We start from the raw sequence: 15,963 nt of genomic DNA on the forward strand, positions 1-15,963 counted from the left end.
ACATTTCACTGTTAGTGTTCATGTGAAGACAGAGAGGATGTCTTGTTTTTTTGTTTCATAAAACCCAAGATGCGCCTTGAATGAACTGAATCTGAAAAATTAATCTGCAAGGCAACAAATGCAAAAAAATATATATATTTGAATAATTTTACAGTGTCTTTCACAATACGACTATACAACACCAAAGAATTCACATATTTACAGAGCTTTCCACAAACACTCAAACCTGAATATTTCAAGAAAGAATCGAGTCAAATAATGTACTTTATTAGCTTTCCAGTTGCGCACGTTAAGCTTGATCCAGTCTGAAGTCCAGGGGTTTCAGAAAGTCCGGCAGTGAGTCCAGCTGGTCTGTGGGAATGGACTGGCTGAGCTTCTGCATGGCCTGAACGAACAGCGAAGGAGGTGATGATCCGGAAAGCCACTGGAAGGCCTGCTCTCCTATGAGCGCCCTCCACACATCGCCACTGTCCTGCAACTCTCTCTTCATCCGGAAGCGAAATGTGGGCATGAATAAAATGAGGTAGCCGAGGCAGATGCGCTTCGTCCGCATGTCAAAATCTCTCTGGCAGATCTGGCTGAGTAAGCAGTCCAGGGGGGTGTTCCCTGCCAGGTCCGTTGCGTAAGGACACGCGCCATGACCCAGCAACAGTACCAAGCACTCGGGACGCAGCAGATCACACGCGAGATGCAGCGCGGTTTTGCTGCCGTCGGTGTGGACGCATCCGTGACGGTTCAGGTAGCTTCGTCTCTCGCAGGTTGTGAGGTCTTTAATGGTGGCCATGATCATTTTCAGGATGTTGATGCGGTTGTAGCGGACGGCTATGGCCAGGTGCGGTGTGGTGGACGCCTGGCAGCAGCAGAAGCTTCTGCTGGGCATCTCCAGAGCACGGGTGGAGAACCTGTTGAGTAAATAACGCGCGTACTGCTGGTGATCATGTACCAGCGCGTACAGAAACGCTTCTGACGGGGAGTACGCGCACGCCTGTCCGTCATCTTCCCAGTGAAACACCTCCATTGTCCGCATGTCCTCCAGGACCCACACCGGCAACAGGTCCCGTACAGCCTGATAAAATGCAAATGAGGATCTTTGGCACTGTTTCGGGGATTTATAATCCGCGCGGCTCTGGTACATCCCCAGATCCAAAGGCATCGTGAGTTCCGCTGTTATAATAAACGATTTGGGGGGGCTGTTTGGGTTTAAAATGATGATTTAACGGCTTTTACGTGGATATTCAGTGCAGCCAGAGCTGATACTGAAACATCTGTGAGACTATAAATGCGTAACCCCAAAGGCCAGACAGAATAATAAATGAAAAACAAGGTGGTAATCTCGTACGATAGCGTCTAAAACCGTTCACCCGCCTTCAAACCCCACTACAAAGTCAGCTGAGAGTTTATATACGATGGGCAGCCTGTGTTGGTTTGCGCCTATCGCTGCGCTCTTTGCCATTGGACGCTGGCGTACGTCACCAGGGTACAAAGTGCCTCCAACTTCTCCTTATTAGTGAGGAACACGTGTGTGCGTATGTTTGGGCGCTATCGAGTGACCCTCGCGCATTCAGTACATTCAGCGCGAGTCTTGTTACATAATATTTCACAGAAATATTTGCACGGGGTGATCTACCTGATCTGTTTATTATGGCACCCTGTAAACGTTTATTGCTATGGGTGAACGATTAAGTATGTTTCCTTGAGGTTATATAATTGTATATGTGTATAATTAAGAACTGTATTTATTTATTTTTTTAAGTTAAGAGATTTTTGAAAAAATAAAAGATGCAAGTAAAAATTAATAAAAATGTGCTGAGGAACACGTGCGCCATCTAGCGGATAAGTATTATGATTTTATTTTTTTCCCAGAAAAAAAAATAAGTTTGTCATTTAAAAAATTCTCATTATTTATAATGGACCATCGCTACTTTTTGATGATGATAGTTATTATTATTAAAAACGAACAGTTTCTGCAAATCCTGGACACTTAAATCTGTTTAAAATCATATCAGTTTATCTCCAATCAGGTGATCAGATGAATCATAATCATGTAATATAACATGTAATTACAGCCTGTGTAGCAATACTGCATAGACATATTACTGCAAAAATTGTACTTTTTGGATTTGGCAGGTGTTTAGATTTAATTATTCAGAATATTAAATACATTTTACACTACACAAATTAATTTGCCGCTGTGTGCTGTTTTTATGCTATTCATCCCACTAGTGTTCAGGGTCTCAGTAGGATCTCACCACATTTGCATTAAAAATTATTATAAATTTGTTTTGAGACGCTACCAGTGTTGGGGAAATTTACTTTTCAAAGTAATGCTTTACAGTATTGCGTTACTCCCTAAAAAAGTAACTATTTGTGTTATACTTTTTATGAAAAGTAATGAGTTAAATCACTTTTGCATGACTTTTTCTCACCTGGGCTTGCTAACAAAAAAATCGATTGATAACAATAACACTCTTATTTCAGCAGTAAATGAAAACACACACACACAACTGTGATGTTTAACTAAAGTAATTTTTGCTTATCCATATGGTTGAATTGGCCCATCAAAGATCAGCAGTGAGAATGAATACATAAAGGCCCGGTTTCACAGACAGGGTTTAGCTTAAACCAGGACTAGGCCATGGTTCAATTAGGATTTTAAAGTAATTTTTATAGATATACCTTAGAAAAAAACATTACTGGTGTGCCTCGAGACAAAACAAGGGCACTGACATTTCAAGATCAATCAGTACAGATTTCTTTCAGTTGAAACAGCTCAGACTTACATTTTAGTCGGGGACTAGGCTTAAGCCTTGTCTGTGAAACCAAGGGAAAGTATATTTGTATTTAACAGATTTGAACAGATTATTGCAATTTTGCTAAATATTCTGAGTTTGCATTTCACTGTTTTTATTCATTTCTAGCAATACTGAATTTGGTTTTGAACAGGTAAATTGAGTAAATGCATGTTTAGTCTAGAACCTCAATAACCATCCCGTTTACACAAACACTCACTTACTCCCGAATTCTCTCAACATGGAAACAAGGGTGATCTCAATCAATATAAGGTAAACAAAGTAACTTGTTTCTTATTTGAATAAGTAATTCAGATATATTGTTTTAAATTTAAAAGTAATGTGTTACTCTAGTTACTTGAAAAAAGTAATCTGATTATGTAACTCAAGTTATTTGTAATGCGTTACCCCCAACACTGGATGCCACCATATACACAAAGAAAAACAATGTGGACCTGGCATGACAAGAAAATAATACTTTTATATAAATAATAAAGGTTGTGTAGTGCTACAGGCACAGATGTCCTGATGACTTAGTAGTCTTTGGACAGATATACCTCATGAGATCAGAATGAGACAGAGAGTAGATGAGCATCACATTAAATAATATTCATTCTTTCCAAATAGGCTACTAATCTAATAACTAATATTTTAAATATTAGTAAGTAATCCAGTACTTACTAGAATATATCAGTTCAAGGTAACACTTTATTTTGAGTCCACTTTAGACATTCTATTAACAGGAAGTAACTTTGCAACTATATGTCCACTAGCAGTCATTAGAGAATTAGTAGACTATCTGCTTAATATCTTCTAACACTTTATTTTGATGGGTCCACAACATACTGACTATCAGAAACTTTGCAAGTATATGTCAACTTATTCTACTAACCCTAAACCTACCCTATTGAGAATTAGTAGACATGTAGTTGCAAATTAATGAGAATTAGTAGACATGTAGTTACAATGTTACTTATAGTTCGTAGAATGTCTAAAGTGGACTATCGAAATAAAGTGTAACCCAGTTCAATATTAAATATTCGTTAGACACTATAACGTTTTTTATTTACTAGTAATTGTTCAAATAGATTCTAGACTCTATTCCAGTTGTCCTAGTATCACTAGATACAAAAGATTTTGTAGTTTTTTTTTAATTGAATTTGAATAAAAAAATACAATATATGAATATGTAGTCAGTAGTAAGACATGAAATGTTACTAACAATTTGAACAGATCTAGTGTCAAGTATGTAATAAGACATACTAGTCAATGGACAAAATGCAAGGCTGTAACCATGTCTTGAAAACTGTAATGGATGTAGAAAGTAAATGATAGAATTTTTGTTTTCTTAGGTGAACTATGCTTTTTAACTTTTTGAGCACACCTGACACTTGAGGGTTTCTTGTACAAAAAAAAAAAAAAAAAAGTTAAACTAGAATTTAAAATAATATTTTTGTTTTATTATATGGCTCTGTGCTAACCATGACCTAAAAACACATTTAAGTGCAAGCCACACATGTTCTAGTTTAATTCTGTGCATGATCCCTTTTTGAGTTTTATGAAGCAGTGCGGTGGGCAATGGTGTGCTGCAAAACAGCATCAAGAATTTCACATATAAAGGGGATCTTTTTCCAATAGTGATGCATTGATGGTTTTCACTAAACTAGTCCACAAGTACGGACTGCCAGCTGATGCAACCAACGGCTTATGGTTGTCTAGAGTTGTTTTTCATGCACATGGATGTTTTCTAGACAAACACTGCTTCGACGCTTGGTCTGGGGAATAAATTAGCTTGTTCATTGTGTGCAGAAGTTTGAATTTCTGCCTTGAAGAGGAACTGACGTTAGCTAAAGCACGTCAATCAGAGAGAGAGAGAGAGAGAGAGAGAGAGCGAGCTAATGCTAGAGCAGCCGCACTGTCTGCTAGCACTGCAGCCGAATGTGCTTTTATCTGCCTCCAAAGCTAAACTTAACTTATAAACGCGACTGGGGGAAATATTATGCATTCGATGCATCTTTTTGAGTGTTCGTAACTCTATATTGCCAGTTGGGGGAGTTTGCATCAGTGCAGGACGGTGTTATTTGTTTCAGATCAGAGCAGTTGGGCTGAGTTAGCTTAGCTAAAGCGAGCAGCCATCGAGCCCAAGTTCCTTCAAGCTCCTTTGCGTTTCGCTGTCAAGATGCCTGCGATGTTGGAGAAGGGCACCGCTGAGATATCGGGCAAAAGAAGGGGCAGAAACTCTGTGAATAATCCGACCAAAAGTTTTACTTCAAATGGGAACAGTAACAATTCATGGGAGGAAGGAAGTTCGGGTTCCTCAAGTGATGACGAGCATGGTAAGTCATGGTGGTAGCCTCGGTCGCTCTTCACAAGTTCATACACTTCTGACGAATAGAATCAGTTCATCTTATATGTTCTTTTGTCACTCACAAGGTGCAGGCGGGATGCGAGTTGGACCGCAGTATCAGGCAGTTGTTCCCGATTATGATGCTGGTTTGTGGTTTTTGAGTGTTGGAAGGTTAATTGACAACACAGGGTGGATGGCGTAATAGCCTCAAACACTGTCCGGAATAGTTCGTCCGTTTAGTGCACTTCATGTTCAGCAAGAATAATATTTAAATTTTTTGTCTCGCTGGCAACTTATATTGAAAGTGGTCTGTCGTAGTTATGAAAAACAGGTTAAAATGAAAAACTAAATCTGAAATAAAAAAAAAAACTTTAGGTTGACTATTGTTTGAAACTTGAGGTGATGATAATGAGCACCTGATGTGTCAACCATTGGCTGTATATTTAAGAAAACTGTATTCATCCGGCATTTTTTTTAAATAAATATTTTAATGTAAATTTTATTTAATTTTCCTAAACTTTAAACATTTAATTTTTATTGTTACTTAAATATCAAAAGATTTGATTTCTTGCATTTCTTTATTACAAGCTTTATGGGGAAAGGTTTTTGAGTAAAAAAACAACAACAACAAAAAAATGCTATTAGTAGTAACATTGATTTTGTTTGAAATCAAAATAGATGGATGCATTCTTGTTTAATCCACTAATGTCTCTCTCTCTTTTCATCAGAGGTAGCAAAGGCAAGCCAAGAGAGAGATAATCTGGGAATGTTGGTGTGGTTTCCAAATCCAAGTATACCAGAGGCCAAATGTGAGTCATTTATGAGTATGTTAATTGGCTCTATAAATATGAAAAGTTTTTTTATTTTTTACGTAAATATTGGCACTCTTTCTAATTTTACCATGTTACACAGTGCTATTATTCAGACACTTTTGTTGTGTGATTCACGCAAAAAAAGTGAACACTCAAAAAATTGATCCGCTTGAGCATGCAGACTAGCCTGAAATGGCATCATTAACCAACAGTTGAGTCTAGCGCTGGACTGTTTGTCCAACCAATAGAAGACAAGAGGCTTGTGCTGATGCAGCCAATGAAACAGATTGTGTTCAAAATGAAACACTGCCTTCCTATTACTGTATAATACTTTGTTTTTAAAAAATAGTATGTGAGATATGCATCAGTTCTACCATTTGCATAGAAGTACGTTTGTATAGTTTGATAGTATGCTGTTCCAGAACAGCGGTTCTCAATTCCAGTCCTCACGTACCCCCGCTCTACATTTTTTCCATGTCTCTCTTTAACACACCTGACTCAGATAACCAGGTTGTTAGAAGTGAGCTCCGTGCATGAACTGTTTTCCGATTGACATGGTCCCTACACAGTGTTCATTGCTCCCTACTCCCTGAGCAGGGGAAATCCGTTGAAGTTTACTTCACTTCAGAACATTCATTCACGGATTTGTCTTCACACACAGACGAAACTTACTAGAGAAGCGTGAAGTGTGACATAATATACCTCTGTAAATAAATGCAATTTAAATTCACGTCTCGCACACTTCAGTGCCCTTTGAATGGAACATATATGTTCGCTTCGAACTGGAATCATGGTGGAATATCCTGTGATGTCCACTTCGCAGGGAACTTACAATTGAATATAACAAATGCCTGAAGCGATAAGAGAAACATACAAAATGTGCAGAGCGGGGGTACGCAAGGACTGGAATTGAGAACCGTTGTTCCAGAGGAGACAAGAGAGCAGTGGTGGGTGATTTATTAGTGGTGGGGGATTTTACAGTGATTTATTTACTGTATATTATGCTGCTGCCACACAGATCTAATATAAACATGCAATTTCTTTCCCAGCTGTTTACCTTCACAGACATAACCAACTGTTTTTGTAACTTGTGTTTTTAACAAACTTGTGTGTATTTGACCATTTAAGCATAAGACATGAAAGAGAACTTAGTTTAGTACTCACATGCTGTGTGCAGCCGCTTTCTGTACGTGTGCTTCAGAAAACCGTATATCAGAAGTTTAAACTAACATTGTTTAAAATGCATGATTTCAATGCGATAGACATAAAGTCAAACACATTTTTTAGCAGAGTACCTACAATCTGTAAAGATCCTATTCTGAAAAAGGGGGTGGGACATAGCAGCTCATTTGCTTTTAAAGGTTCCATAGAATGCATTGATACAATATTTTAAATTGTTCTCTGATATCTACATGGAAGGTATGTGGCTTAGGTAAGGGCAAAAGTTCTCCAGAAACGGTTTTACATGTCCATTTATAGCCCTAGGATTCCTCCCTAGAATTAAATGGCGTGTTATTACCTTATTTGCGGGCATCAGGGAGCTGCTATTAATATGCTGGGCATTGTAACTGCTTTCGAATGCATGATCGCTTTTTAGTTTTACTTTCTCTTTCGAGATTCGCAATCTCACATACTCTTTTTATGCTATGGAGCGGCAGTACTTGCCACACATTTTACAAGATAAGATGCTTGTCAGTGGTGCTCAGGATCTGTAAATCATTCGCCATCATCCTCAGTCATCTCTCCTTACTCTATTTATTTGGTAAGTGAAATCGTATGTACTGTAATGTAATAGACTACGGTTAGCAAGGATCAAACCATGTCCCTTTAGTGGCTCGCGTTATTTTATTAGAACGCGTTATTTGCTCTCCGTGCCTATCTGAATACAGACACCAACCCATCCCTGCACTTCACATCCCCTGCACAGCCTGGAACATAACATTTATTTACATGATCTGCCATTTTCGCTGTTGTCCTCGCTTGTTTGGGAAGTCGAGGTCTAATGCTTAGAGAGTCAGACTTGTAATCCAAAGGTTGCGAGTTCGAGTCTCAGGTCTGGCAGGAATTGTAGGTGGGGTAGTGACTGTACAGCGTTCTCTCCACTCAATACCCCCAACTGCTCCCCGGGCGCCGCAGCATAAATGGCTACCCACTGCTCCGGGTGTGTGTGTTCACTAATTTGTGTGTGCACTTTGGATGGGTTAAATGCAGAGCACAAATTCCGATTATGGGTCACCATACTTGGCCGTATGTCATGTCACTTTCACTTTTTCACTTGTTTCTTCACAATACCTGCAGAACTTCTGATGATTGGGCTGTGCAGGTTCGGCTGGCCTAGAACATGGGTGGGTATATGCAAATGTTGGGGGCGTAACTATTAGTGATCCCGACTGTAACGTCACAGTCGGTGTTATGTTCTGATTCGCCTATTTTTCAGTGGTCTTTTACTTTCACAAGATTTACATAAGAAGGAGGAAACATTGGTGTTTGAGGCTCACGTTATGTCATTTCCATGTACAGAACTGTTATTATTCAACTATGCCAAGGTAAATACAGTTTTCCATTCTATGGCACCTTTAAAGAGACATGCACGAAAACATGTTTCTTCCACTCAAAATAGGCATTTTTAAAATTATATAATAAATGATTTGTGGGGTATTTTGAGCTGAAACTTCTCAGACACATTCTAGGGGACACCTGAGACTTATATTACATATTGTTAAAAGGGGCATAATAGGTCTCATTTAAATCAGGCATGCAATAGCATTGAGAAGGCTACAATATAGGAAGAATTTTTTTGTATAAGATATTTGTCATTCAGTCTATAAAGAAATGTATTTTGTATATGAAATAAATGTTTTTAGTTTTAAACATGATTTAATTTAGATTTTATATTCTAATGATTTTTCCCTTGTTTGTTGCAGTGGATGAGTACATTGCAATAGCCAAAGAAAAACATGGCTACAATATGGAGCAGGTAAAATGATTGTTTGAAAGCTATGCTTATTTGTTGCAGTGAAAACGATGAACTTGAAAGTTTAATTAATTAGGAAAAAAAAATAAAGGAAATAAGATATTTTTGTAGATACCGTAGGCACAATTAGTGATTTTCCGTGCATGTTTCTCATATGCAACAGAAATTGAGGTGCGACCGCAGAATTTAGTCGCACTGGCAGAAAAGATGGTTGCAAAATGTCTGGAGCCCTGCTGCATTAATTAAATGTCTCTTGTAATTACAGTTTGGCACTGTGAAACATAAGTCGACTTTTAAAGTCTAACATTTCAAGTAGTTTAAGTTTTTTTCCATTGAAGTCTCATGATGTGGCTTTCTGTATGTAACAGGCATTGGGCATGCTGTTTTGGCACAAACACAACATTGAAAAATCTTTGGCAGATCTCCCCAACTTCACCCCTTTTCCAGATGAGTGGACAGTTGAAGACAAGGTGCTGTTTGAACAGGGTTTCAGCTTTCATGGAAAGACGTTTCACCGCATCCAGCAGATGGTGAGTGAGATGGCTGAAACCACTCTCAACATTCAAATAAAACAAGCAATTGTGAAAAGCAGCATCTTCATGTATTGAAGTGACAACCAATCATAAGGAGCCTCAGAAATCCAGCTCATTAATGGACAGTCACTGGTGCATATAAAGACCAAATGGGTTCTGTCAAGTCCTGAATTTCAAATGGATCGGTGTCAGCTTTGATCATGAATAATGATGTATCCTTATGGAATGTAAGATGTTTCCATCACTTATCTGCTTGATTACAAACAAGTTTTTTTTTATTGTTCCAGCTTCCAGACAAGTCAATTGCAAGCCTGGTTAGATTCTATTACTCGTGGAAGAAAACGCGCAGTAAAACAAGTGTGATGGACCGCCATGCGCGCAAACAGAAGAGAGACAGAGAGGACAGGTCAGCTATGGCATGAAGATATTAATAGGATGTTTGCTGTCTCCTTTTGTGTTTTCTTTAGTTTTAAACGTCTTGATCAAAGATGAGTTATGCTGTCATGGAATGCTAGCATGATCTATTTTTAGAATGTTGTCATTATTGAAAAGGAAATGTCATATTTGAAACTTTTAATCCTTTTTTTTTCATGTAGTGATGATGGAGAAGAAAATAGTTGCATCTCTCCAGGGGATGCTGAATTTGAGCCAAATAAGGATGAGAAGAAAGAGGTAATATAAATGGACATTTTTTTTCTGCAGTTTTACAACTTTTCAATTGTGCATTAACACAAGATGACTCTAGTGTGTTAAGATGAGGGCTTGGTTAGTTGCATGTAATTATGCATAATTTATTAGGGGCCATGCACCGAAGGTATCCGTTGGCGTTCTTCTTATTCTTCCGTTTCTTCCGCCATAGTGTCTATGGCAGCCCATAGAATCGATTGCGGAAAAGTTGTAAAATTTGGCACACTGATAGAAAACGGTCTCAATACTAACAACAGCAAGTTTGGATTCTCTAACTCAAACTGTCTAGCGCCACCACTTGTCCAAAGTCTCACTCATGTTTATGCTAATAACTTTTTAACCGTAAGGCACAAATTATTATTTTTTTTCCTTGAATCCTTGGCTCAAGCCGAGTCGAATGAAGTCAAAAATCGCAAGGTTTAGTTTTTTTGCTATTTTTAGTTTTTTTAATTTTGTAAAACCTTGTCCTAGACAGTTTGTCCGATTTTCACCAAAATTGGCTCAGATCTTCAGACAATGCTGGCAAAAAGTTATGGAATTCAAGTTGATTCGTCCAACCGTTCTTGAATAACGTGCTAACGAATTTACTGAAATGCACGCAAAAATGGATCTGAGGCTGTATCTCCGCAACGGTTTAGCGTATTGAGACCAAACTTGGTGTGTGTTATAACAAGCATGACCTGAGGCGATCTGCAGTGTTTCGGCACTGTGCCACCTAGTGGTCAGGAGATATGAAAAATGCATCTTTTTGCTTATAACTTGTGAATGGTTTGGCCAAAACTGGTGTCTTTAGATTCGTGCATCATGCCGAGTCGAATGATATCCAATTTTCCCATGGCAGCCATTTTGGGCGTCGGCCAATTTGAATTTTGTAGTAAAATACTATATTTTACGAACGCATTGACATATTGTTACAAAACTCGGTATGGGTCATCCGTACAATGCCCTGAATGAACCTGAGAAGTTTCGAGCCAGCGCCACCTAGTGGTAAAATCAAATATTCACATGCTTATAACTTTGGGTGTGGTGGACTTATTTTCACGGGAGTCACATTTTTTGACTCCTGAATCCTTGCTGAGTCCAGCGATACCAAACTTGCCAGATTTTGCCTTATGGTTTGTGCAACGTTGCATTTTAGCACTTAAAAAAATATTTGCCAATATCTTATAGAAACTGTTACTCTGACATGAAACCACCGTAGGAAATTCAAAAACATAGTGTGCCGGCTGTACGCTAATATCCAATTGCCAAAATTTTGATAGTAAGTGGCACAAAAATGCAAAGTCGACCATCAGTCATTTTTTCTCTTATCATATATAAAAATGCCTATATTTTCAGAACAAAATTAGATGTTTTCACCAAATTTGACACGCATGTATGGGCACACTCTAAGGACACATAAAAAAACTTGGTGGGATTTTGCCTGTTGGTGGCGCTATAATTGAACAAAACATGAGATTGCCATTGACTACAATAGAGTATTATGATATAAAATGTTATATTTTTTTTCGAATGCATTGGTGTACCATTACAAAACTTTGTACATTCCATCGAGACCATGACCTGAAAGTACTCAAAAGGTTTTGAGACAGTGTCACCTTGTAGTCAAAAGGTATAATGAAGTTTCAAATAAATGCTAATAGCTTTCTGTGAATTTTGCCTCTTGTAATGAGACTGGTATTAATAGATTTCTTGTGTCATGCTGAGAACAGTGATTCCAGTGTTGATGTAGTCAGCCAAACTTCCTGTCTGCCATTTTGATTTATGTTGAAAACCTACTTTTTCTAACTCTTCCTCAACCGTTTGTCCGATCTTCACCAAAGTTGAGTCAGATCATCTTCAGACTGTGCAGACAAAAAGTTATGGATTTCATGTCGATAGACAAAACCGTTTTCGTACAGCATCATTACAAATTATAGGCATGGTGCCAAAATTAATCTGAGGCTATACCTCTGCAAAGCTTTGACATAATGACAACAAACTTTGTGTGATGCTCCATGCTATGCTTAGCTCCTCATTTTGCCGCTGGAGTGCTTGTCCCCGTTATTGCTGCTTGCAGTTATATTTGTTAATAATATTGTAAATAAATGTAATGTTATAAGGATAAATCAAATAGTGTTACCATATTTTATTATTTATGTAGTTTAATTTATTACATTTATCTTTTAATTTATTTATTTATTTTTTTGATTATTTTATTTTATTTGGATGTATTAACTTTTGTCAGTGCTGCTACACTTAGCTTACAGAGCATCTATCTCCATAAAAATATTTGTTCTTTTTTAAGGGAACATCTGGACCTGAGAAACAAGATTCAAAACCTGCAGTTGTGCAGAAGGTACAGTACTAAATATGTATTTCTATATATGTATATTTATATTCTATCTACTTATTTTCTTTTTATTTATTAAAAGAAAAAAGAAAAAAATTTACCTTCTAACACTAGCTCTATCTATTCTATTTTCTATCGTTTTATACTTTGTATTTATTTATTTTTTAAACACTTTGCTAAATGGACTGTCTATCCAGGACTTGTCACAGCACTTATATATTGTTGCTCTTTTGTCGATTTGATTGCTACTATTGTCCTCATTTGTAATTCGCTTTGGATAAAAGCGTCTGCTGAATGATTAAATGTAAATGCAATGTTTTTTTAATTCGGTTTTGTTAATGTGGAATGCTCATTGAGTATACATAAGTAGTAAATCTACAACAATAAACTATTTAAATCAGTCACAGATTTAAATAGCTCTGCGTTTTCGCTGTTTTTCTACAGCCAGCAAATATTGCAGAAAAGTCCATGCATGTTAAGAAAGAAGTACAGGGACTTGCTGGGAGGAACCTACACAGGGCAAAGAAGAAACCTCCTAAAGGAATGCATTTAATCTCCGATGATGTGGCGGCAATGTCTAGCAGCGGCCCGGCTGCAGTTAGTGTTCTGAGACAACTGGATATGGAGCTCATTGCCATAAAACGACAGGTTAGCATTTTATTACTACTTAGCAACATCACTTTCATCTCAGTGAAACTATTGCTAGAACTAGATATAAATCTGACAGAGAGCAATGTAGGTTAGAAGTATGTGGCAATCTAAAACTGAAAAGTTTGAAAAATAATCTCTTTTTACAGATTCAGAGCATTAAACAGCACAATAGTGCCCTCAGAGAAAAGCTGGACACAGGCATGGATGAGTTTAGGCCATCTGAGGTAAAAAATATTCTTTAGAACTACTTTCCACCACACTCATTTCATAGAGGGCCATCTTTACCATTTTTATGCATTTCATTCACAAAAGGATATACAGTAAATGTGCTTTTTCCTCAGGCTAATCAGAAATTTAATACCCGTTGGACCACAGAAGAGCAGCTGCTTGCAGTACAAGGTATTTTGGCCACGTTTCTCAAATGTTTGTGGGACTTACTGGATAACGAGTGATTATTTAAATGGAAAGTTTAAAGTAGTGAAATTCTGGACAATCGTTGGTTTCCTCTCTCAGCTATAAGGAAGTACGGGCGGGATTTCCAAGCCATTTCTGATGTGATCGGCAACAAGTCTGTGGTTCAAGTGAAAAACTTCTTTGTGAATTACCGGCGTCGCTTCAACCTGGACGAGGTACTGCAGGAGTGGGAAGCTGAGCACGGCGTGGAGGGACGCAAGGGTTTAGATGAAGAGAAGATGGAGGTGTCATCCGAAGAGGGAACCACCCCTGGGCCTTCAGAAAACCAGGTAGAGGTCAGTGTCCCATCAGTACCTCTTAGTTAATGGGCTTTTCTACCAAATGTGGCTTTAGATTCCAGTCAGGCTGGAAATTATTATTCTAATTTAAGTATTTTTTTTCCTGCATCTGGTTTTGGTTTATCAATGTCATTCGAGAATAATCACCAAATCGTCATTTTCAGGAACCAACGGCAATGGAAACACAAAACCCTTCAGTTTCCTGAGTTCTCCAACGGCAGTCAGATGAGCTCAGATCAGTTAATATTGCAGCTGTGCATAAGAGGCATTAAGGCTTCAACTGCCTCAAGTGAAGCCTCTTCGTAATGGACATTCCTCCCCCATCCCGGTCCCTCCAACTCCCACCCCTCCTACTGGACCCAGGACTCTCACAGGTGATACTACATAGGAGCACAAACTTCACCAAGCTACTCTAAGGAACTAGGATCATCACTGCCAACAGAAGTAGAGTACCTGTCTGGTCTCTACCAGCCTGGTGCTCCAACAGTTATATTCTCCACAAATGGTAATTGGTCTGTTGTGGAGGGAATAAAACACCCATATAGCCATCTTGAAATATCTCTTAAGGAGTCTAAAGGAGTTTAATGTAACTTGACCATCTCTCTTTCTTGATATATACAAAGGACTTTGACTTGGTCCTAGTCCAACATCACTTTCCAGTTACTTTTTTGTTACTGTAGCATGTTATCTAGTTATATGATTTGCTATTTTAAAATAGTTTTGGGGGGTTAGTTGATCTCTGGTTGGATTGTTAAGCTATTTATTTGCATAAAAAGTGAATTATATGAACTGCACTGTATAGATACAGTGAAATGCCAGTGTAGATTAAATTTAAATAATTGTAATACCAATTTTAATATTATTCTTTTAAAATGAGAGGATTTGCAGCTCTTATATCGTTTAAGTGAGTTGCTTTAGTATTAGGTCGTAATATATACTGTTTAATCATGGACCCTTGTACATGATGTATTTGAAATGCATTTTAACTCAAAAGGTTTCTTGGCTGAGGCTGTTGACTGTGAGAACAGGCACAGCAGTGTTGTAACGGAATGGGAGGTATTTTTTGTTCTAGCTCGGATTTTTTAAATCTTATTTTTGAACTGCTTTGCATGCATGAACAGTTTCTTCTTCATGCCAAGGTCAAGCTTTTCACCCTCTTGGGGGTGTCTAAATGTATATGGATTGCCATGTGTAGGTAAGAATTTCAAAATATGGCAGCACATCTAAAATTCTACTACTATTCCATGCTTGTATGTGTTTTTCCACACATCATAATTTCTTATGATGTTTGGAGATTAACGTTAGATGGGTTCATATTGTTTGTTTTTTTTAAGTTTAATTTGAAAATGGAATAAGTTATCTAAAATACATGCACTCTCACTTGTTTCGACCATCTTTTTCCCTCTAATAACTGTAATGGTACCATACACGAGTGAACTCCTTTTAAACTTATTATGCGTGCAGATAACATGTACATGGTTGGGGTGAAGATATGTGTGTCTGCGTGTGTGGGTGGGAGCTAATGTGGTCATAGACTGTGACCCGTATATGCAATCAGTTTGTCACATTAGTCATAATAAACTTAAGGGATTTATACTGTCAAATGCATTGTGTTATTCAACCTCTACATCACATTTTCTTATATTTAGTCCATTCATTTTCAATATTAAATTGCAGTGGTAACACATTTTCACTATATTAACTTTATATGTTATATACTAGAGTTTTTCAACTCAATTACTGCGTACTATATTAATAGATAGATATACTATCTTATAAGATAGTTGTTTTAGTAGTTATGTTTAGGTATTGGTTTGCATTAAGGGATTAACAATAAGGTCATGCAGAATAAGGCATTAATGTGTGTTTTATAAGTATTAATAAACAGCCAATATGCTATAAATATGCATGCTAATAAGCAACTAGTTAATAGTGAATATTGTTCCCTAATCTAAAGTGCTAGCAGTTTTATTTGTGATAAGAAGCTTGGAAGACTATTGGTGGATCAGGAATTGGCAAAAATGGATGAATTTCACAAAAAGAAACTCTGGGTTGTATTTTACCACAAAATGAAGAAAGTTTTGAA

At 37.6% G+C, this 15,963-nt stretch overlaps 2 protein-coding genes across 4 annotated transcripts; one reads left to right on the forward strand and one right to left on the reverse strand.

Annotated features, from left to right (window-relative positions):
* Positions 1–126: 126 nt before the first annotated feature.
* On the reverse strand, positions 127–1,510 carry LOC306850564 (ankyrin repeat domain-containing protein 9-like). The gene has a single exon (XM_079386250.1). It carries the CDS (start codon positions 1,151–1,153, stop codon positions 290–292), a length of 864 nt encoding a protein of 287 aa, XP_079242376.1. The 5' UTR covers positions 1,154–1,510; the 3' UTR covers positions 127–289.
* A 2,822-nt stretch (positions 1,511–4,332) lies between these two features.
* Positions 4,333–15,479, forward strand: LOC306850566 (REST corepressor 1-like). 3 transcript variants are annotated; one of them, XM_079386252.1, is made up of 13 exons: positions 4,333–5,125; positions 5,223–5,282; positions 5,865–5,960; positions 8,873–8,925; positions 9,291–9,452; positions 9,743–9,861; positions 10,052–10,127; positions 12,430–12,480; positions 12,919–13,122; positions 13,272–13,349; positions 13,467–13,524; positions 13,639–13,874; positions 14,042–15,479. In XM_079386252.1, exons 1-13 carry the CDS (start codon positions 4,969–4,971, stop codon positions 14,081–14,083), a joined length of 1,392 nt encoding a protein of 463 aa, XP_079242378.1. In that variant the 5' UTR covers positions 4,333–4,968; the 3' UTR covers positions 14,084–15,479. The 3 variants fall into 3 exon arrangements, with proteins under 3 accessions (XP_079242378.1, XP_079242379.1, XP_079242380.1); XM_079386253.1 differs by having other exon boundaries at positions 5,865–5,945; XM_079386254.1 differs by having other exon boundaries at positions 4,613–5,125; positions 5,229–5,282; positions 5,865–5,945.
* Positions 15,480–15,963: the final 484 nt, after the last annotated feature.

This window comes from Barbus barbus (assembly GCF_936440315.1).
Source record: "Barbus barbus genome assembly, chromosome: 30".
Lineage (NCBI taxonomy): Eukaryota > Metazoa > Chordata > Actinopteri > Cypriniformes > Cyprinidae > Barbus > Barbus barbus.

Excerpts from the sequence above, each read along its gene's own strand:
- LOC306850566 (XM_079386252.1), top strand. The coding sequence starts at position 4,969 with ATGCCTGCGATGTTGGAGAAGGGCACCGCTGAGATATCGGGCAAAAGA. Across the intron at positions 5,961-8,872 it reads CAAATGTGAGTCATTTATGA|TGGATGAGTACATTGCAATA; the intron begins GTATGTTAATTG and ends TGTTTGTTGCAG. Across the intron at positions 13,875-14,041 it reads CTTCAGAAAACCAGGTAGAG|GAACCAACGGCAATGGAAAC; the intron begins GTCAGTGTCCCA and ends CGTCATTTTCAG.
- LOC306850564 (XM_079386250.1), bottom strand. The coding sequence starts at position 1,153 with ATGCCTTTGGATCTGGGGATGTACCAGAGCCGCGCGGATTATAAATCC.